This window comes from Alternaria ventricosa (genome assembly GCF_023758065.1).
Source record: "Alternaria ventricosa strain BMP 2768 chromosome Unknown scaffold_11, whole genome shotgun sequence".
Lineage (NCBI taxonomy): Eukaryota > Fungi > Ascomycota > Dothideomycetes > Pleosporales > Pleosporaceae > Alternaria > Alternaria ventricosa.
The window spans coordinates 15,157-40,023 of NW_026055691.1; the positions used below are offsets into that span (position 1 = coordinate 15,157).

At 54.0% G+C, this 24,867-nt stretch overlaps 10 protein-coding genes across 10 annotated transcripts; 3 read left to right on the forward strand and 7 right to left on the reverse strand.

Annotated features, from left to right (window-relative positions):
- Positions 1-5: 5 nt before the first annotated feature.
- Positions 6-1,685, reverse strand: J4E93_006484 (uncharacterized protein; the record flags this gene model as incomplete). Its single annotated transcript, XM_049344397.1, has 3 exons — positions 6-569; positions 620-1,240; positions 1,299-1,685. The coding sequence occupies 3 exons, from the start codon at positions 1,683-1,685 to the stop codon at positions 6-8; spliced, it is 1,572 nt and encodes a 523-aa protein (XP_049198051.1).
- A 1,389-nt stretch (positions 1,686-3,074) lies between these two features.
- Positions 3,075-4,439, reverse strand: J4E93_006485 (uncharacterized protein; the record flags this gene model as incomplete). Its single annotated transcript, XM_049344398.1, has 1 exon — positions 3,075-4,439. One exon carries the CDS (start codon positions 4,437-4,439, stop codon positions 3,075-3,077), a length of 1,365 nt encoding a protein of 454 aa, XP_049198052.1.
- A 244-nt stretch (positions 4,440-4,683) lies between these two features.
- On the reverse strand, positions 4,684-6,684 carry J4E93_006486 (uncharacterized protein; the record flags this gene model as incomplete). Its single annotated transcript, XM_049344399.1, has 1 exon — positions 4,684-6,684. One exon carries the CDS (start codon positions 6,682-6,684, stop codon positions 4,684-4,686), a length of 2,001 nt encoding a protein of 666 aa, XP_049198053.1.
- A 439-nt stretch (positions 6,685-7,123) lies between these two features.
- On the reverse strand, positions 7,124-8,023 carry J4E93_006487 (uncharacterized protein; the record flags this gene model as incomplete). The annotated part of the gene is made up of 1 exon (XM_049344400.1): positions 7,124-8,023. The coding sequence occupies one exon, from the start codon at positions 8,021-8,023 to the stop codon at positions 7,124-7,126; it is 900 nt and encodes a 299-aa protein (XP_049198054.1).
- Positions 8,024-8,532: 509 nt separating this feature from the next.
- On the reverse strand, positions 8,533-8,863 carry J4E93_006488 (uncharacterized protein; the record flags this gene model as incomplete). Its single annotated transcript, XM_049344401.1, has 2 exons — positions 8,533-8,551; positions 8,604-8,863. 2 exons carry the CDS (start codon positions 8,861-8,863, stop codon positions 8,533-8,535), a joined length of 279 nt encoding a protein of 92 aa, XP_049198055.1.
- A 156-nt stretch (positions 8,864-9,019) lies between these two features.
- Positions 9,020-12,857, reverse strand: J4E93_006489 (uncharacterized protein; the record flags this gene model as incomplete). The annotated part of the gene is made up of 3 exons (XM_049344402.1): positions 9,020-10,863; positions 10,912-10,944; positions 11,159-12,857. The coding sequence occupies 3 exons, from the start codon at positions 12,855-12,857 to the stop codon at positions 9,020-9,022; spliced, it is 3,576 nt and encodes a 1,191-aa protein (XP_049198056.1).
- Positions 12,858-13,271: 414 nt separating this feature from the next.
- On the forward strand, positions 13,272-14,165 carry J4E93_006490 (uncharacterized protein; the record flags this gene model as incomplete). The annotated part of the gene is made up of 1 exon (XM_049344403.1): positions 13,272-14,165. The coding sequence occupies one exon, from the start codon at positions 13,272-13,274 to the stop codon at positions 14,163-14,165; it is 894 nt and encodes a 297-aa protein (XP_049198057.1).
- A 489-nt stretch (positions 14,166-14,654) lies between these two features.
- On the forward strand, positions 14,655-16,523 carry J4E93_006491 (uncharacterized protein; the record flags this gene model as incomplete). The annotated part of the gene is made up of 1 exon (XM_049344404.1): positions 14,655-16,523. One exon carries the CDS (start codon positions 14,655-14,657, stop codon positions 16,521-16,523), a length of 1,869 nt encoding a protein of 622 aa, XP_049198058.1.
- A 3,905-nt stretch (positions 16,524-20,428) lies between these two features.
- Positions 20,429-22,159, forward strand: J4E93_006492 (uncharacterized protein; the record flags this gene model as incomplete). The annotated part of the gene is made up of 1 exon (XM_049344405.1): positions 20,429-22,159. One exon carries the CDS (start codon positions 20,429-20,431, stop codon positions 22,157-22,159), a length of 1,731 nt encoding a protein of 576 aa, XP_049198059.1.
- Positions 22,160-23,994: 1,835 nt separating this feature from the next.
- On the reverse strand, positions 23,995-24,649 carry J4E93_006493 (uncharacterized protein; the record flags this gene model as incomplete). Its single annotated transcript, XM_049344406.1, has 2 exons — positions 23,995-24,519; positions 24,569-24,649. 2 exons carry the CDS (start codon positions 24,647-24,649, stop codon positions 23,995-23,997), a joined length of 606 nt encoding a protein of 201 aa, XP_049198060.1.
- Positions 24,650-24,867: the final 218 nt, after the last annotated feature.

A 24,867-nucleotide genomic window follows, 5' to 3' on the forward strand; every position in this document is an offset into this window, starting at 1 on the left:
CCTCGTTACGCCGTTGGTGCCCACTTGCTCTTCGTTCTAATCCTCGCCCCGAAGATGTAGAACAGAATGGGTACAGGGAGGAATACCACACAGATGAACGCCAGAAGGCTGGTCGCCCATGGTACACCGAGTTTGATGTACATTGCATGTGTAAACAGTGGAAAGAAAGCGCCCGCAAACGAGCGGATGAAAGTGTTGACCGCGATGGCGCTGTTGGAATAGAAGCCATAGCAGTCGATGAGGTAGCTCATTCCCTGCCAGAAAGGCACCATGCAACCAAATCCGAGAAGGGCGACGGAGAGCACCTGCGGTACCCAAGAGATGTTTGGATTGCTAGTCCAGGCAAACCAGAAGAGACCGACAGGAAGTGCGATGGCTCCGAGTATCATGGGCGGCAGGCGTTCCTCCGGGATGACTTTGCCGTGTTTACGAAATGCGCGCGTGAATCCAGTCGCTGAACTATAAGCAATACAGCCAGCGCCCATCAGAATGCCAACTATGAAGGCGCCGAACGGGAGCTGAGAAACCCCTAGAGACCAGCCACGTTCCTCATAGAATGACACGGGAAACTATCGGTTGTCAGACCATGGTAGCAAGAAAGGTATGGATGTAAACTCACAGCTTCGAAAAGTAGATAGACAATGCCGTACAAGAAGCTCATGTAAGCTGTCACCAGCGCCAAGATGGGTTCCTGGAAGAACATGATAAATGGCCGTAAGAGGTAAACGTTCAGCACTTTGTCGAGAGTCAACTTGTTCTCGTCTGCCGCAGCGTGGTATTCATTGTTGCCCGTGTCCTTTCGCAACCTCGCAGCTCGCAACTGCAAAATCCTGGCTGCAGAAGTCTCCGGTATGACAAGGAAGCCGATGACGCCAAACAGGCCGGCCATGATGAGGGTGATCCAGGACGTCCAGCGCCACCCAAGATGCGACTCGGCTATGAAGCCACCAGCAATGGGCCCTGCTACCGGACCAGCGAATCCTCCAGCAGCAAAAATGCAGATGGCATACGACCTGGGGATGGGATCCCACAAGTCTGCGAGAGCTCCACCCACGACTGCCAGGGGTGCAGAGGCGAAGAGACCACCAAGGAAGCGGCCTACGCATATAGTCGTTATGTTTTGGGCAAGAGCGACTGGGATCTGGAAGATTGCGAAGAGTGCGAAACCGAACATGAGGGGAGTCTTCCGTCCCAGAACCTCTGACATTGGCCCGAAAGCAATGGGTCCAAATACGAATCCCTATAAACTTTTGTATCAGATATTGCGCTTGTGGCCGTCGGGCGGGGGCTCCACGTACCAGGACAAACAACGCTACGCCAAGAGTAGCTGTGACCTTTTCGACATTGAACTTCTCCTGGACAATCCCGATGTTGACACTGAAGATAGAACTGGCAAATGTGACCGTGAAAACCATAAGGCCCATGGAAACCGTGATACACCATCTTCGTTTGGGCGTCCAGTTCTTCGGGTTGCCGGGGTCTTTGGGTCCATCGAACTCCACGAAAAAGCGACCTGTTTGTTCTGGTGGCGTAGTGCTGTCTAAGCCCTTCTCCAGGCCATGCAAGGCGTCTTCTTCGCTCTTTCTGGAACTGTCCTCTGTTACATCCAGTGTCTGCTCTGGGGACGTCCGAGGCTGTGCTGATGGTGGTGTAGACCGGGGGTCTATGCTGTGTTCTGTCGTCATGCTGGAAGAAGCTTTGAGGTCGGCGATATACAGGCTTGGCTACGGTGACGGGGAATGAAGTATTTATAGGATTCTACATGTCGGGCTTGTGGATATGTCATTATTCCCGGGGTTTGGGCGGATTTAACGATAAGGAAGCAACGACCTTCTGCAGCCGCCCCTTGACCCACCTTCAGCGCCGGGCCATCTACGCGAAGGGCGACTTGGCGTTTTACTGACGGTCTGGTCATGTCGCGCCATGGTAAGGCTCCGCAGCTGGATTGTTTGAACGCGCCTTCACGCGGAGGAAGGACGTCGAGGAGAAAGGGGAGATGCTGCGTCATCGATTTGTTGGGGATGATGGGTGCACTTTCCCTGAAGCCGACAAGCGCGAGCCATGGATGCGGCTACTTTTCCGGGCGACCCACCAACTCTCATCCGACCTCATCTCAGTCAGCCCTTCTGTACAACGCGGCCTGCCGCCACGCCCTTATTTCTTTGTTTTCTCGCACATAGCGCATATCGCGCTCGCGTTCTCGGCATCAATTCGACGCGAGCCCGTAGGCCAGAACGACGTTTCGCACATCAGGGGCTCTGGCAGTATGGTGTCCGCGCCAAAATTTGAAAATGACGTTTCGCGTTTGATACCAGATGCTCACATTCAGCAGCCGTTTACTCTCTGCACATTGAGCCTCTTCTACTCAAATTCCTTCAGGTCTTTTCCTACTACCACGCCAGGGTCTCGAGGCACTCATGATAGCGTCCACCGAGGATGATACTCCGAGCGATTGCATGGCTGCCCATCAGCCCCATGCAGGCTTACCGCGATACCACCGTACTGTTGCGACATCCCGAACGCGCCTTCCTCGCCCCCAGAACACTCAGTGTCTCGGTCGTCCTTCGTTCTTTCGCATACCAGTCTAGCTTCACAAACGCTGGCACACCAAAGTGAAGTGCCAGGGGCAAAGACAATGCTGGAGGGGCACGCTGGCCGACGATCTAGAACGGCGAGGAGAAGAGATAACGCCAGTATGCGGCCCGCCGAATGAGCTTGTGAGAAGGATAAATGCGCAAACCCTGGACTTCCCGTTCAAGTCCTGAGCTTGTACGCGACGAGTAGGAAGCAGGCATGTCACTCAGACGAAGCTTGGTCACCACTGCATTATTTATCCTTACTATCGACCTTATCTTGAGAGTCCATCCCAGTCACGCTGTCGTCACCTCTGATACCTCCAGCCAAGAAGGTTCCTTCCGTTACCCTCTCAGTCCTCCTCGATTCTCTTGTCCAGACTAGGTGCGCTTCCATGAGTGTCCGATGAGTTATGCAGTATCGAGATCGCCGTCCGCAGAGCGAGAACCTGGAGTCTTCGATTCCGGTTCTATCTCCGTGCTAGAGATGTTTCCATCGGATCACTGGTCGGCGTCTTCTTCGAGCCACTCAGGATACACATCACCCCGATGGATTTCTTGCTTCAGCCTTTTCCATGCTGTGTACACATCAGAGTCCTCTACGAGTGTCAATTCCACTTTGGACGATTCCTTAAGCTGATGAAGAAGCTTCTGGCAAGAACGTTCATACCATCCGCTCTTAACCTTGATACCCGCTGATTTGAGACAACGCTCTATGTACTCTTCTGTCCCGATAGTGAGTACGAGAAGCAATACCCAACTGTCGTTGTGCAGCGTGTGTGGTGCTTCAGACACTATCAATGAAACGATTCCTTCCCGGTCTTGCTGATGGGTGTCGAGCAGACTCTTAACGCTCATGTCTGTCAGTTGTTCCCACTGGACTTTGAACGTTTTCGTCGGGTTTATCGTAGGTCGGCGTTCGTGTGCTTCCGATGGACGGAAGTCCCTATGCCAGGGCTCATGCTCGTTCCTTGGTTCTAAGACAGGAGAGAGTGGATCGATGTCTTGCACAAAGCGCAGCAGGATGCCGATGTATTCCATCGGGTAAGTACTGGCAAAACCGACTGTGTCAAGTACTATGTACGGTGTTTGTAGGCCATGGCCTTGAGCCATGTCATAGTGCTTCTTCTCGTAAAAGCTGTACGCCTTCTCATGCTTGGCTGACAACCAGCTCGATCGTCTTGCTGCTCGCACCAAGATAGCCTCAAGTATCCGCTTTTCTAATCTCTTAATGTGCACAGCACTGGAGGGGTTCGATGTCGCTTCTTGAGGCGCACTAGATGCTGAGCTCTTGCTCTTTTTCGTCTTAGAGGATTGAGCTTTAGCAGCGCCTGGAGTCTTCTCTTCCTCGGTGTTCTGTTCTTTGCGAGCAAGAGATGTGAAGTATCGAACTTCTCTTATCTCTGTCCAATTCCGATCGACGACACCGAGATCAACGTGCAGCGGATTCACCTTCGCCGAATCGACTCGAATCAGGAACAAGTCGTAAGCATGCAGGCTGTTCTGAACATCCAGATTCTGGCCTTTCATGGATGCTACATTCTTTTGCTTCTTCCACGTATCCTTCGCGTCTTTGGCGACACGCTGAGGCCAGAACCACTTCTCCGTCCCTTCTAGCAAGTAAAGGTAATTTCTCTTTGGGCCCAATCGCCTGATAGCTATGATTTTCTCGTTCATGACTGGACCTGGGAGATCTTCGGGTGCCTCCTGGAGCCAGAGCTCGGCCATATCGTCCGGGATTTTGATCTTGTCTGAGGTTGGGGAAGCAGTGCTCTCGCTGGTTGCTATCGTGGATGTCTCAGCCTGAGGCTGCGGTTCGTCGTTCTGCATGGCAGCAGTTGTTGGCTTTGATCGATCTTTCGACATGCTGTATTTGGGATGATGATTACGCGATCAAAGCAGGTAACGAGACGTTGATAACAGGCATAGCACACCTGCCCTCTTATACCAACGCCTATCATACCAGCAATCATGTCACCATCACCAGTGTGGATTGTTGCAAGCTTGCTACATGTTACAAGTGGCTATATCAAACTTAAGAGATGAATTGACAGCTATGGAGTGTGGCAGCTGAAACTATAGACATTGTCACACGGCTGACCCTGTCTACCTAGTTCTCGTCATCGGCCAACGCAACAGTCTTCTTAGTCTTCAACTTCTTTGCTGGCGGTTGCTCACCGATCGCAGCAGTGGATACCCTCTTGCCCGGTTTTCCAAGCCTAGATGTTCCATCCACTACCCCCTCTTCATTATCAGTCACCGCTGACATGCCAGGTTTTCTTGAACCAGGGCCTGACTTCGCAAGCGCTTTTCCCTCCTCTGAGGTACCCTGATGCTGAGGGGCATGACTTGGGGCTGGTAGATCTTGGTCAGCTTCAGTGCCATCTCCTTCAATCTCTTCAATCCCTGACTGGTCTTCAGCATCCTCTGCTTCAACATGCTTGTCGTGTTCGTTCGCCAGCTTACCGTGTCTCATACCCTTCAATGGCCGGGCGCTCTTCTCGTTGGCCGGAGCGTCGTCTTCATCTCCAGAGGTGTCTGTACTGTCGTCGTGTTCAGAGTTGCTATGTTGTCCGCGGTCGGATCCAGGCCTCGGAGCAGCGTCATCATCTGGCTTTTTTGCGTCTTTCTCGCTGGCGAACTGCTCGTCCTGCAGGGACTGCTGAAGCAACCAGAAGGTGTGTACTGCTTCGGCATAGCTCAGCTTCTTATGCTCCTGATACTCTTCCATGCAGGTATGGATAGTATCTCTAGAACGAGCGGCGTGCGCCATCAGCCCCACCTCCTCTTCCGCTTGCTCCGCTTCGTCGTCTGCGAGGAGGGCCAGGGCGAGCAGATAGGGCCATGAGCCTGGCCTGGCAACATGGGGACTGTGGGTGATCATACGACGACCGAGGTCTTTCCGTTTCGCTATGGTTGGCGGCACAATCTTTTCTAACATGATCGGTCCAGTAGTACGCTTTCTTTGCCAAACATAGAAGTCTTCGATGAAGACGGTCCAGATGCTCATCAACTTGATTTTGGATGTTTGCGCCGTTGTTGTTGATGATCTGTTCTCGTCATCGAACGTTTCGACATAGTTCGAGGCAGAAGTCCACACGACATCTACGTCACTCAAGCTTTGACGAGTCTCTTCGTTGAGTTGGTTTTCATCGAGCTGGTCAGCATCGGTCTCGCTGTCATCAGGCTTGCTGTCATCGATGTGAAGCTGCCAGATCATCTCGAAGAGCTCTTGAGCACTTTTGGAGGCGGATGCCATAGCTCTCGCTTCGTCCTCGTGCGTCGCATACTGATAGCTTCCATCCTCTGGTTCTACCAGCCACGAGTTGGGCTGAAGAACCTGATCCAATATGAATATGAGCATCTGGTTCACACGATCGTAGTCATCGTTGCTGAATCGTGTGATGAATTTCTCCGGCCCGTCTGTCAGCGTGACTTTGTTGAGAACTCTTACTTGATACCAGCCAGGTACGTTCACATCTATCCAATCATTCTGTTCGACTTCCTCAAACCTCTCGACAGTCTTCTTGTACAACTTCGTAGCATGGGTCTTTCTCATCCACTCAAGCTCCCCATCGTTCCATATCAATACCTCCAAGTTACCTTTTTCCCATCTCTTCCTTCGCGCGATGATGATGGTCTTGTCGGGCCTCTTCGGGTTTTTCTGCTCGTTGCCGGCCAGCGCCGTCCGCGATATCTCGAATGCTGGGGGAACTTCGAGAGCCTGCGGATGTTGTTGCTCTTCTACGTCAGTATCGATAGAAGTTGCGGATTTAGCAGGTTTGGCCTTTCTCCTTCTCTTGCTCGGAGCCACCTTACCGTGGTTATTCCCATTCTCATGTTCGCCATCGTCTTCGCTCAGATTCGGAATCCCCGCTCTCTTCTTTCGCGACTTTAAGTGATGCTGTGCTGTCGGTTCGCTCGCGATGCTTCTTGGTATTCCCACCTCTTCGTCCATCTCAGTGTCGCCATCGTTGTTGCCCAACGGGTTCCTACCAAATACGACCGTTTTTAAGGTAGACTTTGGTGGTACTGTTGTGCTGGCTGGTACTTTCGACCCCGCGGTCATCTCTTCACGTCCAGCTTCGCTTTCGTCCATGTTGTTGCTCATATGTCGGATCAAAAGGTTGACCGTTGACGAAGACTGTGTATTCGGGTGAGAGTATTGATGTGAGCAAGTGAAGAAACCGATTGACCGAAGCTGAAGATCTTATGCTTTGATCAGTTTGCTACATCTGCCAGGGTCTTTATGCGTAGCCAAACTTCGTTGTCACGTCATGACCGCATTCTCATCCCTTCCATTATGTCACGTCATGAGCAATCTAGCAAATAGACAGAAAGCTCCAGACGATACCACTGTGCGTCCAGGGTACTGGAGTAGTCGATCTATATCCCGCGCACTCGTTGTCGGCTGGCGCTATTCCAGTAGCCGAGACGCAGTAACTTCCAGAAAAACGTCCAGGTTGTTATCGAAACACAACTTTGCTTCTGCCTTCGGTTCAGGCTTAACATCGTCAATCAACACATGCAATCATCTAAACTAATATCTATCAGTCCTCCAGTTCTATATCCTCGTCGTCCCCAGCCTGCTCATTCTCGCCATCCTGTCCATCGCTGCCTTCGCCATAATTCCCATCCACCGACGCTGCCACGATAGCGCTCCCATCCTCATCAACATCATTCTCCACGTACCAGCGAATCTCATCACGAGTCGCCAAGTAAGTGTGCTCAACGCAGTCAATCGACCATTTCTCCCAATCACCGCAGTATGTCCATAGAAACTCATCCCGCGTATGCTCGTGCCAGTTATCTCCCACTTCAATACCGACTGTCTCCAACGACGCTGCGATCTCATCGCCCATGAGGAATAGTCGCGCAAACATGAGTAGCTTGGGGTCTTTCAGCAGGTATGGCGCGTGCTTTGGGAACAGTGCGACGGTTCTGCTTAGCTGAAGAGCGATGTTGTGAGCGGTGTTAGACGTCCAAGTAGGATTCCTCAGCTCACGGAGACTGGTGTCGAAGAGCGGGGTGAGGAAGTGGACGACGGGGTATGAGCGGCGCTTTGCAGGGTCGGTAACGATCTCTGCATCAATCCTGCTGATGTATTTGACCCTGATCGCCCTATAGGGTAGGTCTCTGTCTGCGACTTTCACAATGTAGCGGCTTGACTCTGCTGTCTCCCGCATGATACAATAAGTGCGTCGTAGGACTTCTGCAGCGTTTGGTGTGTTTTCCTTAAGGTTTTCCGCGATCTTCACCGCTCGCTGCTTGTGTTCTTTCGTCCTGAAGACCCATTCATCGCTCTTGAAGAGGCTGTGGGCTACAGCTCTTGCCGCATCCTGCAGTACCGTTTCCCGGAAGTGATTGAAGACCGTCGTTCTCATACGGACTATGTGTTCGGCCGACTCGTCTGCGCTAGCGTTCGTTGTGGGTGGGAGTTTGGGTGGCATATTTCGGTGTCGCTCGCTCGAGTTGTTGAGGACTTTGCAAAGGTGGTTGTGTACTGCAAAATGTATCAGGATCCCTTGTTTGCTAGTGAAGGGCGGAGAGCTTTGAAAAATACCTTAGATCATCACAGTCTCGAGACGTCGACGACAGAGCACCAGGGAGGTAGTCAGTGATGATCCGATTGACCGGGGAAACATGCGAGCATACTGTATTGCTCCTGGAGGTTGCGTGCCGATTGAGTGTGTGAGATGATGTAGGGGAGTGGCAGCTACAGAGGTGCCCAGACCAATCAAAACAACACCTGCAGTACCATACTAAGCACTCCTACAATGTCATCACCACAGCATATTACAAGTAGTTATCTGAATGATGGAGAAGAGTTCTATTCATGCATATTTATAAGGCGCACAGCGGCGCCATCCCCCCAAACCACACCACACCACCTCTGCCACCGCCAGGAACTCAAGACGTTTTGCCCGAAGGCCCCAATTCCTCTCCACCCCACCCAGATCTACTGTCCGAAGACCGGCCTGTCAAGATATGTCAGCTTAGCTCGTCAATGTGTGATCAATTAAGACTTACTTCCACTCATCCAGCTCGCGGTCGAGCTTCCAGGCTGAAACCCCCAGCCTCATCCTCTCCCTCTTCTCCGCCGCAACCGCTCTCTCCCACCGGAGCTTCTCCTTGATCATGCCCTTGGCCTCGGCCAGGGCGGCCACCTTGTCGGGGTTGGAGATGGCGATACGCCAGACAGCGTTCCAAGATGGCCCCATGTGGGCTGCGGACGTTGGCGGCGACGGCGCGGGTGCATAGTCGACTTCGGGGTTGAATGTGAAGGTCATTTTGTAGGAGTCTTGGGGTATAGTAGGTATCAGAGTGTGGTATGGTGAGTACGTTGGAAAGTTTTGGAGGGTGCCAGCTAGGATACACAGACGCGCAAGACTAAAGGTTTAATTACAATTCCTCGCTCTTCACCTACAAACGGGCAGCTCGACCAATCAGTTCCAGCCCACCCAACTCTTACTCATTACACGCCACACTCTCACTTCACCTGATCTCAAATCTCCCATCTTAAAGCTCTCTGGCTTGACCTTCTTGTGCTCACGTCCCTGCTCCCAAGCCCTTACCTTCTTCTTACTGCCATCCCACTCGACAACTACACCGACATGATCCGGCTTCCCAACATCCATCGCGTACTTAGCATGCATTGGCCCAGTCTTACCCTGGAACTTTGCATTGCGGAAGCTGATGATGTCACCAGGGCGAATCTCATCGTATACTTGGGTTGACGCGTTCGCTAGGTTGGCGTACACAAGCGCGCCGTAGGAGCGAGTTGAAATTGGGGGCAGTGCGTCATTGAAGGGCTTAAACAGCTCCTCAATCAGTCCCTGTGGCGTGCCATTGCCTACGACGGTGTTCTGCTTTGACTCAATAGTCTTGGCTATCGAACGACCAAACTGCTCGTACGCGTTCTCCAGCTGATCAGGACGCTGGCTGGGAGGCGGCGGCTCATTGCGCTGTTCAAGATCCACGTCGGAGACGTTGGTGGACTCGAAGCGGGCGGAAATGATTGTTTGTGAGTAGTCAAGGTAAAGAACTTTGATGAGTTTCTCCACAGTGTTGCCTGATTGCGACTCCTTCATGTCTACCAGGACGTCTTTGCGGGCTTGGAGTGATGGGGGAAGTAGCTTAGGCTGGGTCCACCAATGCGACGACATTCCCAAATCGATATCGTTTGCAATGAAACCTTGATTCGTTGCCGGGCGAGGCTGATCCATGGAAGATCGAGTTGTCAGCATTTGGGCTGCATCAAGCGACTTCCGAGTGTTCAGCATTCGAGGCGGTGCCTCCGTTGCGACTGGCGAGAACATAGAAACTGGGCGTTCCTGCGGTGGCGGCGGGACCATTCTTTCTTGAGCTGGAGGAGGCGGAGCTTGTAGAGGTGGAAGAGGCGGAGGTGCATGCTGGTGTGGAGGAGCCTGAGGTGGTGGAGGCGGTGGCCTATCGTGAGACTTCCGAGCTGGCGGGGAAGAGTACAAATCATCCTCTTCATCTGATTCACCCGCTTGACGATGTGGTACAGGAGGCATCGATGGTGGCATGGGTGGTGGTGGGCGATTCTGCGGGGGAGGAGGCTGGCTTTGTGGGGGCGGTGGCACTGCTCGAGGAGCTGGAGGTGCTGCGGCTTGCGGAAGGGGTGGGCCAGTGTACTTGTACGGATCATATTCATCATCGTCATCGTCCATAGGGACGCTGCGAGTCGGTGGTGGTACCGGTGGGAGAGGCGGTGCACCACGAGGAGCATCTGTTGATGGCCGACTGGGCGCCTGTTGGGGTGGTGGAGGCGGAACTGCACGAGGTGCAGTAGGAGGCAGAGGCGGCATTCCCTGAGGAATAGTGGGCGAGCGTGCTGAAGTTGGCTCGTCCGTCAAGGTATTGTCTTCTACGCTGGAATCACGAGCATGTGACTTCAAGGCGTCCTTGTGAGTTGCCTCGGGCGCCATGTCAGTGTCATAGTCACCTTCGTAGTCAGTCTCGCCCTCGTTACGGTCCAGTTTGCGAATTGGAAGATCTTCATGGCGCGATGGAGGTGCCTGCGTTGGTGGAGGTGGTGGAGGCGGACGGCTCATTGTAGGCGATGTAGGACCCGCTGACGGAATGGGAGGCACGCGTCTTTCTGCCAGATCCTGAGCTGGCTCGCCAGAAGCGAAATACGAAGCCCGCCTATTGGATGGCTGGGAAGGGGCAGACGGAGTAGGGGCAGTGTCGGTCATCTCATCACCAGACTCAGATCCGGGCCCAGGAGAGAGAACCTGCGGAGGAGGTGGCGGTACCGGTCGAGCTAGATACTGTTAGTGTTGTTCATGTATTGATAGCCGATATGACTTACAGGCCGATGGAACAGGAGGGGGAGCAGGACGTCCTGGAGAATGTTAGAACCAGTGGAATGGACGTAAGAATTATTGATAGAGCCAAGTGCACACACATACTAGACACGCATACAGTCATCACATATTCCGACAGACCGTCATAAGTGACATATGTCTTAGACAAGGTCTCGGAAGATGGCGACTGCAGACGGCCTTGGGCATGGCGTACAGAAGCGCGGATTGGTTTGCGAGGAATAATAAACTTACGGTCTGTTGGAACAGGCGGAGGACCATCGCCAGTAGTTGGCCGGGCCGGCTGAGATGCAACCTCCTCTACGTCTGGCACTTCGTTGGCTGAGTGAGTGCCTGTGACGGGGTGCGGAGTTTCATCCTCCTTCTCGACAGAGATCGTGCGATCTTCAGGTTCTGGGCTTCGGACGGGCATCATACCAGGCATACCAAACATAGGAACTCGTTGCTGAGGCATGCTGTACTCCTCAGTCTCTTCGGGCCTTTTCTCGGTGGTCGATTTCTTCTTCTTCGGTGGAAGACCACCGCCCATGGGCATACCACCTCCGAACATACCAGGCATACCAGGCATTCCGGGAATGCCACCGCCCAATCTCCTCATGCGCTCGCGTAACTCCTCCTTGCGTCTCAACTCGGCAGTCTCCTCGTCTTCCTCTTCCTCCTCATCCTCTTCTTCGGGCACGTCTTGCTCATCACCAACGTTGTATTCTTCTGTTGGGGCAGTGGGTGCTCTGGGAGGTGGCGGCGGCGGGTGCCTGCTCTTTGGTCGGTCCTGGTCCTCTTCGACACTTGTAGATTCTCCTCCAGCATCTTCAGTATCTCCAGCTGCTGATTGATCAGCGTCGTTCTCGCTGAGGAGTTCGCGGTCACGGCTGTCCGCGTCTGGAGAGCGGATGTCGTGCGATGTTCGCGGAGGGCGATTCTGGTCCATGGATGCACGACCTTTAGAAGCTCCACTTGTCACGCGTTCGAGGCCAGTGTCCTCGCTGTCTTCAGCGCGAGCGTCTTGAGACTCAGTCCTCTTGGCCACAGGCGGTCTCTTCGGCTTTTCCTTGTGCATAGCCGCGGCCCTTTCTGCCTGCTCCTGCTGCTGTTTCTGCAGCAGAGCGATGCGTTCCTTCAGACTAATCTTGGGCTGTGGCTCTTCTTCGCCCTCGTTCGCATTTGCCTTGTCATGCGCGACCAATCCCGCGCGCTCCGCATCGTTCTGGGTCTGCGCCTGACGCTCCGCAATTTCAGGATCCTCTTCGCGACGGTAGGTCTTGACGGGTGGAGCCTCTCGAGTGGGAGGAACGTAGGCATTGCGGCTCGGCGGGGGAGCCACGAAAGGCTTCTTGATGAAACTAGGGGCGCCGCCAGAGGGCTTGAAGGGTTTGGGCGGAGGATCAGTGGGCTTGTTGAAAGCAGCAATGCGATCCCGGAAGGCATTGTTCTTGGGAGCGACAGGCGGAGGAGCCTTCTTCGCGGGAGGAGCGGGCTTGGACGACTCCGACTGCGGCGGCAGGGCTTCGGGAGCCTTTGCGCTCGACGCAGAGCGAGGCGACATGGGTGACATGGGCAGCGGTGTTGTTTTGGCGGCGCTGGGCACCTCAATGGGAGGGGCCTGGGGCTTTGGCGGCTCTGGTTCTTGAGGCAGCACTGGCTCTGGCTCCTGCTGCGGTATTTGAGGCGTGGGAGGGGCTTCCTGCGCAGGCGGCTGCTCCAATGGCTTGTGCCGCGAAGCTCGGTTGGGTCGTGGTGGCGGCTCTGGCTCGTAGCGCTCGACGAAGTTCCTGGGGAAGAGGCCATCGTGCTTGGTGCCGCTGTCGTCGGTGTATTCGCCCACGTACCAGTCGTCGCCCTCCTCCTCGGTGACGGAGATTATCTGGCCGACCTTGAAGCCCAAGTCGTCTTCGTGGTTGGACACATAGTCGAAGACGGCCCTGACTTTGTACATGGCGGCGGGCGGTGTCGATGGCTGCAGAGGTGGTTGTGGTCCTGCGGCGGAAGACTCAATGGGGGTGACAGCTGCGGTCCCTGCCTGACAGCGCTACAGCAAGAATGTGTGGGAGCTCTCTAGGTGCACGGCGGGTCTCGGACGTGTAGCTGCGATGACGCCCATGTCAGCCTGGGCAGCAATGCGGGACGCGCGGGTCAACGGGGCAGCCTACCATTCAATGCTTGCACCCATACAGCTCTGGGCGAGGGGCAGTGGGAGATATGAGGGCTGCTGCAGGTGCCTCGTGCGAACAAGTGTGGTGACGAAGCTCAAACAGCCCCGCCCAAGTCCCCGACGCTCCGCCAAGCACGCCCAACGAGGTTCCACTTCACACTCTAGCCACGACGATCCCAACACCAACACAGGCCCGCCATGCCGCCCAAGTCCATCCTGAAGAACGCGACCGTCTCTACCAACGCGCCCCCGGGCAGGAAACCCGTGAATGCGCGCCACCTCGCAGTCGCCCGCCACCATGCGACGGTACTTGAAGACCGCAAGCGCGTCGAGGCAGAGGTGTTGGAGGCTGTCATGACCCTCATGGACTTTCCCACCTCGCCAGACGCCGATGCTAAGCGACCTTCGCCCTCGGACGCTCACTTCTTCCAGAAAGCAGTAATTCCCTTCCAGCCCGCCGACTACGACGCCCTCATCGAGGAGCGCAATATTGCCGACAAGTGCGGATACGCTCTATGCCCGCGACCCAAGAAGAAGGCGCGATCTACCGCGAGGAAGCAATTTGTTGACACTGATCACGGTGTTGAAATAGTAGACAGGAAGGTGCTCGAGGTGTGGTGTTCCGACGATTGCGCCAAACGCGCACTCTACGTCAAGGTGCAGCTGAACGAGGAGCCGGCGTGGATGCGACACGGCGGGTACGGCGACAAGATCGAGCTCATGGTCGACAATGCCGACGAACATGAGAAGGCCCTACCGCTACGTCTCAAGCAGGAGAGTGCGACCACGGCTGACGCAGATGACGAAGCAGACCTGGACGCAGCCTGGGCCGCCCGCGCAGATGCCATGACTGATCTCGCGCTCGAACGAGGCGAGAAACCGGGCCACCTTACCAAGGCAAATAACGACCTCGTCCAGGATCAGATTCTCGAGCGCTCTTCCAGCAGCGCGCCACCTCAACCACCGTCGCTTCCTGCGCAAACATCCGACCACACCATGGCTATTGAAGGGCACGTCCCACGTATAAACAGGAAAGACAAGGACGACGATGAAGACGATGATCAGGACTGGGACAAACACTTGCCTGGATGAGTGGGGATGACACCCGTCATTGCATTACGACATCCATACAGTAGAAGATTGCAACGATACGTATAGACCACTCGGCGCGCGGTATGCGCTTCAAAGACCATGCGGATAAAACCTTCGGTTGAAAAGGTGAGTCCTGACCTGAAAGATGGCGGACAGCATATTGCACACGCCAAAAGAGTATGCATGTCAGAAATGCTCCCGACATGTGCGTTGAGGCGGAGGACGAATCACACATGCATGGAGGGAATGAGATCTTGAATAGCTCCTGTAGATATCTATCAAAGTAATAGTCCATCAACATGAAAGTGCATTAACACCGTCTCATGCATCTTGACTTGGTGATGTGACCCAGCCTGCAACCCATCAGAAGCCGCGGAGGTCTCGCACGGACCACTCCGCCGCAAACTCCACTCGACATTTCGATATGCACATCGGGATCATCACTTCAGCCGCCACTGAACGCCCACACGCGGCTGTCGCATCGCCAACATGGCTCTAAGTCGCCAGTCCCTCTCGCCTACTTCCAACCTCCTCCGGAATTCTCGCCTCTTCTCGCTGCCCAACCCACTTGCTCGACCGCCCGTGAGCGACACCTACGGCGCGGGCATCTCCAAGTCCTCCGACACGGCGACCCTGCCATACCCGACCCACCAAGCGATTGCAACGACAAAATCCTCATTAGCACGTGGCGACTGGGGTCTCAAGCGGCCAATTCCGTCAAGGAGTCATCTGGTACAAGTGAGCGACCCAGTACTGAGGGTCACTCAGCTGGATACTATCGAGCATGTTACGGACTTCGAATCGGCGGCAGATCATGTGCGGACAAGACAAAAGTGGGAAGAAATGGGTGTGCCAATGATCAAGGGCCTGTCGTTGATGCGAAATCGTGGGGTGAGCGACGACTTACTACCGGGAGCTTTTGAGGTCCGGGATGATACTACAAGTTACGACACGGATCTCGGGCTGGATGAGGCTGGACTCTACCTTAAGGCTCTCAAGAAGAGCATGCCTTCGGAGCGGGTCAAGGCTCAATGGGACGACTTCAACGCTACCTGGAGACAGAGGTGGGAAGAGAAACTCGCAAGCTTCAGGGCTCGTGGATGGGGACTTCACCTTTCCGGCCTCAAGTCTTTCCAAAAAGAAGCGAACAGAAAATCATCAAACAATGAGCCTTGGCTAGCGGAATTTGTGGCTCTTCGGGAAGAGCAAAAGGAGGCAAAGAAAGCCTTGAAGGAGCGACTAGAAGCCCCACGGACTCCAGGATCAATGCCATTTACGCCCTTCACGCCGCCACCTGTAGATCCTGTCGTTCATAATACCAGGCGATGGAAGCACGAGGGGCCTTGGCTTCCTGGTATGGGCGCCGAGGACTTCATCTCTTTCCTTACCAAGAAGCTTGCAGGCCGCAAGAAGGAGTTCAATGACTACCTAGTCGAGTATGTCAAGAACGAGATATACGCCACTCGTCGACTTGCCGCTTCTAGATCCGGCGAATTAGCACCAATGGACGCCCAAGAAGCCGAAGCCTGGCAAGAGCAACGAGAAAAGACCTGGCGTCACATCACAAAACCTGAGATTGATGCTGGTATCAAAGCGCTGAGGCAAGAGACTGCAAAGGACCCACTAAGCAGCAAGCTCGTCAGCAAGTTGATACTTCCCTTCTTGAAGCTCCCAGCCATCAGATTCAAGCACACAGCATACAATCCGGACGCTGCCAAGAATGAAGTCGATCAGTACCAATTCGACCAAGAAACCGCGCCCCTCTCTACACACCCTTCAGCCGGACTCGGCTATCTTCGTCACAAGTCATACCTCGCCAATCACCCCATCCTCGGTCCCCAAGAAAACCCTACCCCGATACCTGCTCGTGTCATGCAAGCCAGACGCACAGGCACAAAGAACGAGCTCTACGCCCGTCTAGGAGTAGGCGGCTTCGTAGCAAACGATGACCACAGCGGCACAACTTCATACACTGTTCCCAGGAACTATGCGGCTGCCAAGGACGTCGAGACAATTGATGTGGACACGCCCGGTGGCAGGAAGATTATGGTGCAACCCCAGTTTGGTAGCGTCACCAACGACGGGCGCATTCAAATCAAATTGAAGCGATCTGTTGGCCAGGAGGTTGCTGTTGGCAGAGGCGAATTCGACGAGAAGCCGCCAGCGAGACCGTATGCTGAAAAGGTTTCTTTCAGGAACTTGGTCGGTGGTGCAAAGAAGAGTGGGATCAAGGAGCTGGATGAGCAGAGTGAGCAGGGCCAGCAGTTCAGTGAGTTCCTGGAGAGCACGAAGCCTCAAGGTCATGCGCAGCCGCCGAAGGGTTTCCCTGGGATGGCTGAGGCGTTGCGAGGGGACTAGATGGTACAACATATTTGTATTATACTGCACACATTGTATTGTATGAAATGAACATGAGATATCTATACAACTCTCGTCGTTGGCTTTTCAGTCATAAGTCTCGCCAGCTATACTCAGAAAACGTGTCTACTTGAGTCTTACTAGTGATCGAGATGCCAAGTCTTGTACAGGACCCAACCCGACTCCAGTCTTACGCAGCACGACATGATCAAGTGCAACAAGAGTGAAGAAGCTTCGGGATACCAACGCGACGGGGCAGGCAATAACCCAGTGTGAGTACCTCCGTTGACACATCATGGATCCGTGCTAGTGGCGAGAATAGTTGCCTACATTCTGAGACATCTGGCAGGCTCCGACTTCGGCTTGGCAGAACATGATATCGAAGGAGGTCGGAGGTACCGAGGATGTAGAGTTGTACTGCTGTGCCGCTTGTTGTAGCTCCTAGAGTGGGCATGATAGCGAGAAAATCCCAAGTCTTTGTTCCAATGTGAGACAGGTGGTAGGCTGGGGCCTAAATCGGTTTGCTCTGATGTGGACCTTACGTTGGGGATGGCATGTGATCGTGTACATGCCGTTCGCAAGCATTGCACTTGAGTCTGATCTTGCCGTCCGTGAATTCGACTCCTAGTTCGGTGAAGTCTCGCCATGCTCGGCAACTACTGCAACACACCGCTCAACAGATGTTCTCTCCGAGCTCGGTTCCAGCGATGGAACCTGATCTATTCATACCTAACTTTTGGCCTAAGCAAGTCATTCAGCTGCTATCGTACCCATGTAACAAAGCTTGTTGCTCCCGTGCAAGGCTGTGGTTGGTTCTCAGTGGCGATGGGGCCGGAACCTGGTAGTGGCATACGTTCTGCTTACAGGTAGACCAGGCAACTCGGGACGGCGCGTAGATGGTTCCTGTGAGACGTGAGAAGAAACGTGGCTTAGTTTTGATGGAAATGTCGGATAGACTTGCTTATGAGACATCAGCAAGATGGAGTCGATACTGCAATGGGCTATTTGTCCGAACTCGATTACCTTAATGAGCACATCCGAACAGTCAAGAGACAGTGAGACGCTTCCGCCCCGTACCCTTCGCTTCCCAGATGTTGGTAAGTGTAGCGCTGCCAAGCCATACGTTTCAGCAGCAGTGCGATCATTGTCGAGTGCGAGGTCGCTCCTGAGTAGGATGTACAGTCTTCAACACTGGAGCGACGACACTGGCTGTAACGCTTGCATCTTACACATACGTACGCAATGTACAAGCAGGCGGTGAGCTCTGGTAGCTCTCAGGTTCGCAGCGGTTCTCCAGCCACCGATAGCGTCAACAAAGTTCGCAGAAAATAAATTTTCGCGTGTCGAGGCCGTCTTGGAGGCTGAGCAGCTATGTGACACTGATAGCGGATTGGCGATATGGTGTGGCACAGCACGCCTGAGGCCATTGTCGGCCTAGTCTGTTGAGGCGTCGTGGCTGAGGCAGTAATATCGGTGGACGTTGAGTGCATCATGGAGTTTAGCCGGTACGTCGTTCGTGAAAAGACGGTGGAATGAAATCCTCGTGACAGTGGAACCTGTTAGTCGGAATTGCATCCGGCAAGCAACGTGACAGTCGAAAGATCTGAACAGTACCGAGTCTTCCAAACTTGTTGTAACGCCTTGTCATGACTGGCTTGTGCAAAGTACGCGATTGGATTCTGCCAATTACAACCCAATCTTACTCCGTCATCCATCTCTTCGTCCGCGGATGAAAGAGCGCGCAAGACCAACGCCGAAGTGTGGCTGCTCGATGTGTGGCCATGCGCACCTCCATCAGGCCAGTTCCCTTTTCGGATGCGTTGACGCAAATAGCGGTGTCGCAGATTGAGAGAGCGGCTCGCTTCCTGGCCACTTGGTAGTTATTCGCCAGTCGAAGGATTCAACCCCCAAAGTATCAGAAAGGTGACGGGAAGCGCAACTCTTACGGCTGGTGGCTGAGGCTGTGAAGCGATGGAAAGGCCAGGGGCCAGGGGGGTGCCACCAAACGGCTCGCAAGCAGCATGCATCGGATGACCGCCACATCCGGCAAGCAAAGATGTTTGTGGGACTGTCGCATTCACGCTGACGGCGGTGGAAATTTGTAAGGAGGTCAATCTGTTGTCGCGGTCGGTCAATTGCAGCCTCTCGGTGCTACTTACGAGTTGGCGCTAAGTGAGGGTTGGAAGAAGGCGCTGACGAAGACTCACCTCCCGCGGGCAGGTGCGACGCACACTGTCGAGTGCTCTTTCCCGACTTCGGCTGGGTCAAGGCAGCAAGGTGGCCATGAGCTCACATGCTCAGCAATTCGCCTCCCCACCCTCGTCAATGGCGAGCATCACGGCCATTCGTGAGCACCTCTTGCGCGATTCTGCAAGAAATGCAAGAAAACTAGCGACGCGCAATATAATCGCGGTGTCGAAGTTTGAGAACGCGACGCATGAGGCCAGTATGCGAACGATGCGTCCGCTGCTCGCGTGCAGCGTGGGTGCATCCCGTCTCCCTTTAGCGCCCGCCGCAACGTGATGCCCCACAGCCAGTTGAGCGGCCAAGCACCCTTCCCTCTATCCATATCACTACTCGAGGCAAAGCAATATGGTCGGGCATTGGGCGCCGATCAGCAAATGCCCGGCTTCTGGTGCCTGGCATGGAGGCCCGCCTGCCTCACGACACGGGAATGACTGCATAGCCCCTACCATTATTCGCCAGTCTTTCAGCTGAGAGCTGGCGATCCGGATTTCTTTCATCGCTAACAGCACTAGCACGCCCTCGATGTCTTCATCAAAGGAGCATGTCATCAGGCGAAGTTACTAAAACCGAGCTTGGGGGACGGTGACGGGGAGGACGGGGTGCGCTCGAGCACCGGCAGTTTATTGCTGCCCATCGAGTCTGAGACAGGTTGTGCGGCCGCGCGGATGCGCAAACCGGCTACCAGTTGCGACAATTTTTCCAATTCCCCAATTACACCGGGTCAGTCTCCCTCTTCATCACCCTCAGGCACAGGGCACCGGTCAGAACCACGGCCCACTCGCGGCTGGGCGGTGTCTTCGGTCGCTCGCAGGCTGTGCAATTCACCGCTGCGCAGCCCTAAGGAATGGCCCCAAAGACGCCCGGATCATGTTCATGCATTCCGTCCTGCCTGCCGCTGCGGCCGCCTGGCACTGGCACTTTTTTTCTGCCCGCCCGTTTCGGTCATCTGTGGTAAATCTGCTCCTTGTCCACTCATTGTGCACTTTTCCAGGCTACAACCTGCGCCGCCTTGCACTTAAAAGGAACCCTCGCCCAGTAGGGCTGCACTTTACTTTCCTCGAAGCTGCATAGCTCCCTGCACATGATCCTCTCTATTATTACCCCTTCGCCGCTCTGACTCTTTCGCTTTTCGGCCCATGTGTCCTTGAATCTACGAGAACACTCATCCTACTTGCCGCTTGTCTCAGTCGGGCCGTCACCTGTTCCTCAAATACCCTCAGTCTCCCCAATATCGCCAAAACATCGAAACTACGCAAATCGACCGGTATCCTGATCAGTTTACACTTTGTGTGATCTGGATACACACGTCATCAAGACAACCTTACCGTCCGGTACTTCCATATCTGCCTATCCCCCGACGGGTTCATTACCCCGGATAAGCTGGTTTGACATCATACTTCACCGAGAGCATCCAGCCCAAGACTAAAGCTTGAGGCAAGGTGTTCTACTATCATCCTCGCCTCTAGGATATCTATCAACTCCCACTTAACCCATTACACATCGCCATCATGTGTCGGATCGAGGAGCGTGAGGAGTTCACCCCTGATGGGCGACCCCTGACATCTACGCGGGCCTGCCTTTGTGCGAAAGCACGTGGTGATAGACCTTGCCGAGACGCAATCGTCGCACCCATTCGATACATTCCTAGAAGTGGCTCCATGGGCACACCGTCTCCGACGAATCCACCAACTCCCACCACTTCAACATACTTGGTCCAAACACGTCGTCCGTCTGGCAGTGGTAGCCGTCCCACTACTCGGGATGGTCAACGACCCATCAGCAATGAGATCTTCATACAGATTGGCTCAAAGAAAGATAACAAAGGCAAGAAATACCCGTTTTCGGTCTCTACCAAAGCCTACGATCGGTCCTCACTTGGCTCTGTCGGATCTCATGACATCGCTGTTGATTCAGTTGGCTCTGATGCCTCTTACACTTACCGAACTGGTTTCCCAGAAGCCCCTGTGCCTCCACCAGCGTCCTTCGATCATCACGGCAGCTACCTTACAACTCCTACTGCACCATATGGTCAAAGCTCTCGCCATGTCCCGTCTGCGTCTTCCAGTCAGACGCCCTCGCTATACGTTCAGTCAGACGCAGAGCACGACCCACCGGCTAGGCAGCGAAGCACAAAACGCTCTTCCACGGTGATTCACAACCCACCCACTGCTGTTCCGTCCTCGCCACCTCAGCGTCAGGGTGGTATGTCATCTGATTCATACCGGACGGCTAGGGTCGCTCCACGAGAGACGTACACATCAGATCGCCCACATCCACTCGACTACGACGCCTTTGCTGATCACTCGAGTTCGTCTTACACTAGCTCGGGCGCGCCTGAAGGCGCTCGTCGCACTAGAACTGGTGATGAGCGACACAGGCAGTCCAAGTCAGTTCGTCATCAAGAAGAGTCTGACCGAAGGGTGGTCGACGAACGTGACAAAGAAGATACTGGCAGACACGTGCACTTCGATACGTTACGTGCAGACAGCCGCGCCAAAGCCAGGGCGGAAACGCTCTTCGCTGAGAAGGAGAAAGATCGGGCGTTGGCTAGAGAAGCAGCTCGTCGTGCCAAAGAGGAAGAACGCCTAAGACAAGAGAAGAAGGATCTGGAAGAGAAGAAAGCCCAGGCTCGTAAGAAGGAGAAATCGAGCCCTCCTACCATCGACTATACGACGAAGCGGCCAAACGCATCACGCAGATTGTCCTCCTCCATGACGTCGGCTCAGCTAGCAGATCAAAAGCGCTTGATCAAAGCTGAGGAACAACAAATGCGGAGCGAAAGACAGATCGCAGAGGCCAGGGAGCGAGAGGAGGAGCTGGCAGCCCGCAAAATCCAACAAGAGAAGCCGGCTGCATACTGGGACCCGCGTGGCGGCGATCGTTCCCTCTCCACACGCCGCGACTCGATGGCTCGCCACGACAGTCTTACCTCTAACACGCGTCCCGCTGGATTGACTCGCACTCCCAGCAAGCGCCGCCCAAGTGTCTCGCAGCCAAGCCCTCCAGTGCTCGATACTCAGGTGCCTACAGAGTCCTACAGGCCTTCCAGCTCGAGGAAACGCGCGCCTCCGCCGTTATCTTTCCCGGCGAACTTCAACCAAGATTACGCCCGGCCGCCATCTGCTAGGCGTCCATCCATCAGTCAAGACAACCCGTTCGCAGCAGCCACAATGATGTCGCCGCAGTCAGCATCGCAAGACCCATGGGATCTGCGCACCGTCGAGGGTTCACTTCCATCTGCCCGACCTCTAGGCGATGGTCGTCGTCCATCCATGCAGTCTCGCTATGTCGATGCCTTTGCAACAGACTCTGAAAGCCCGGATGATCACCCGCCTGTATACGCTTCGCGCACGGGTCTGAGCCGCAAAGGATCGAAGAGGAAGCACTGACCTTCATTTCATTCTCCACACTTCGGGTCATGCGTCTAAAACTGTTTGTGGCTTTCCCTTCGTATTGTTGGAGTTTAGTATGCGTTCGTACTTGTCATGATACCCTTCCACCAGCACTGTTATATACGATACCCCTCTTGTACCCTGATTAGATATATACCCCTCGCGCACATATCGTATTCATTAGAAATGACAAGTTTATGGCATATCACGAAAACATCTTTACAAAACCTTCATCATTCTTCGCGAATAGTGCCTGTGGCTATGTATTCAGCAGACTTGGCCGCCACCTACGTACTGTCTCTGCACTATCTAGGCTTCCCGCATTCCGGGCAACGTTGATCCGGCGTCCAGAGCCCTGCCTTCGGAGGTGGTGTCTCCTGGTAAGGATCGACTGGTATGTCTAATTCGGCGTCAACCCCAAGCCTGAAAGTCTTGTAGGGCGGAGCATCAGGGTTATGTCCTTTCCACTCATTGATCTGGTCGGTTATCTCGTTTCTCAAGCGCTCAAGCAGGTACAGGTAGCGGCGATGCTCCTGGAAAGAGGCGGGAACGCTAGTTTCGAATGCTTCAATGGCTTGAGAAAGCTTTTTGATGACGGCGGCCTTCTCTGCAGGGTAGCTGAGGTTTTCTGATGCCATGTTATGGAGCTGATCGATGAGTAGAATGATCTTGATGGTGCTCTGACGCTTCTCATTCTACACTGATATACTGAACTTGTTTGCTGTGAGCAAGTTCCTTCACGATGTGGCACGTAAAGCAATCACCATACCGAGGTCTATCATAGAAAGCAAGTTTGCGTGGTTGATCGCCGCAATCCAGGTGTCGACCTTGAAGCTCATATTCCTGTCTCCTTCTTTGGATAGGTGGGCCGACCATCGCTTTGGCTAAAAGACATGGCTTCAGTAGAATGGGACGCGTGTAAGTGACTGGACTGTTGAATATAGAACTCTTGATTGGCCGTTCATTTGATGATTATATGGCACTCATAACCCATACTCAAGCCATTAACCGCACCCCACCCAGGGATCTCGCGCCCCCGCTTGCTTTCATTCTCTCTGTAGTTTCGCTATATCACTAGACAGCCTCATCTTGTCCTGCTTCTCCCTCTCGATATACTTCTGCTGCTACTACGAGGTGAAGAATTCCCATCCTGTTCTGTCCCTGCGGTTTGATGGGCTACCGGGTGGGGGTAATCTTCTGACTCTGGTATACCAAGCTCGGTATCAACGTCGTGCCAGACTTGAGAATCAGAAGTTGGACTTTCTACGTCTTCCAACAACCACGCTCCGATAGGCACGTCGATCTCGCTTTTCAAACGGTGACAGAGATACAGAAGCCTGCGCTGCTGGAAGAGCGTCATCGCCGTGCTTGGTTGGATGGCTGCGATAGCAGTGTGCAACTTTTGTATTGTGGGATCATCAGCGCCAGTGAGCGTACGTCTCTCTTCTTCGGTCATGGCTGAGTTAGTTGTGTTGAAGGAATTGCTGTGGTGAGGAGTATTACGTGCTTATAAGTCCTGAACCTGGAGAAGGTCGCGTGTGGTTTGCGCAAACATTGTTGTTCTCATGATGCAGATGAGACATCTTGCCTGGTCGCTTGCATGACAGGCACAGCGTTGATGCGTCAAACACGTTGCACTTCATTCGCGAGTGAGCTATTCTTTAGGATACATTCATCTCATTGATATCCTGTGAGATCTGTGCAACTCCGGATATCCAACCCTGTGCTTACTCTGCACTCGTCTCGCCAGCGCGTTCCCAATGATCTAACTATGTATCAGGCAACCTGGCCGTGCCAATCCGGAAGAGCTACGAACACGGGTCCAGTCTTACTTATTCATCCTTGCTCTCAACAACCTGAGACAGCGAGCCCTTCGTAGGAACGTAGTTGAAGGCCTCATCAGATCGCTGGCGACGTGGCGGGATCGAGAAGCTGATCTGCGAGTGCGGCGCGGAGAAGGGAGCGCGAGTAACGGGCGTGGATTGTCCAAACTCTTGAAGTTTCTTCTCGAGGTACTCGATGCGGTCGTCTTGTTCTTGAGTGTGATGCATCTGCTCCTGGTACATGCTCGACATGTAGTCGTGCTCGTTGTATAGGCGGTCGAACTTCATAGCGGCGTAGTTGATGTCGTTTCGAAGACGAAGGTTCTCGCGATTGCCCTCGTGCTTTACACTCGCGACGTGACGGCGATGGGCTTCACTGAGATCGCGAAGCTGCTTCTCGTGTACGCCGCCAACATCGTTCGTGAGGAATTTGGTGAGCGCCTTGCTGGTGGACAAACGCGCAAGAAGTGCGATCGCGACTGCGACAAACACTCCGATCAAGAGAATGATCTCGCGATTGCCGATGAGATCAGTCTGGAGCTGTTAGTATGAGACGCTGAGGTAGTGCTTCAAATTGACGTACTGTAGACCAGACTGCGGAGAGCAGACCGAAGATGCTTGAGCAAAGGAAGAAGGCTAGGAATTCGAAGTTGTTGAGCTCCATTGTGATGATGTCTTTAGTGGGTGAGTTGTTGAGCGGAAAGACGTCGGAGGTGCACCACAGTCAATTTGATACACACTCGGCTTGGCAGACTAGCTGAGTCCACGACCGGAGTCAGATGGGATGAAGCAGCACTTCATGCTGGCAAGATTTCGCGATGATGTCTTATAGCTTCAACTGGTTATCAGATCAAAACAACGATACGACGACACATTAACATC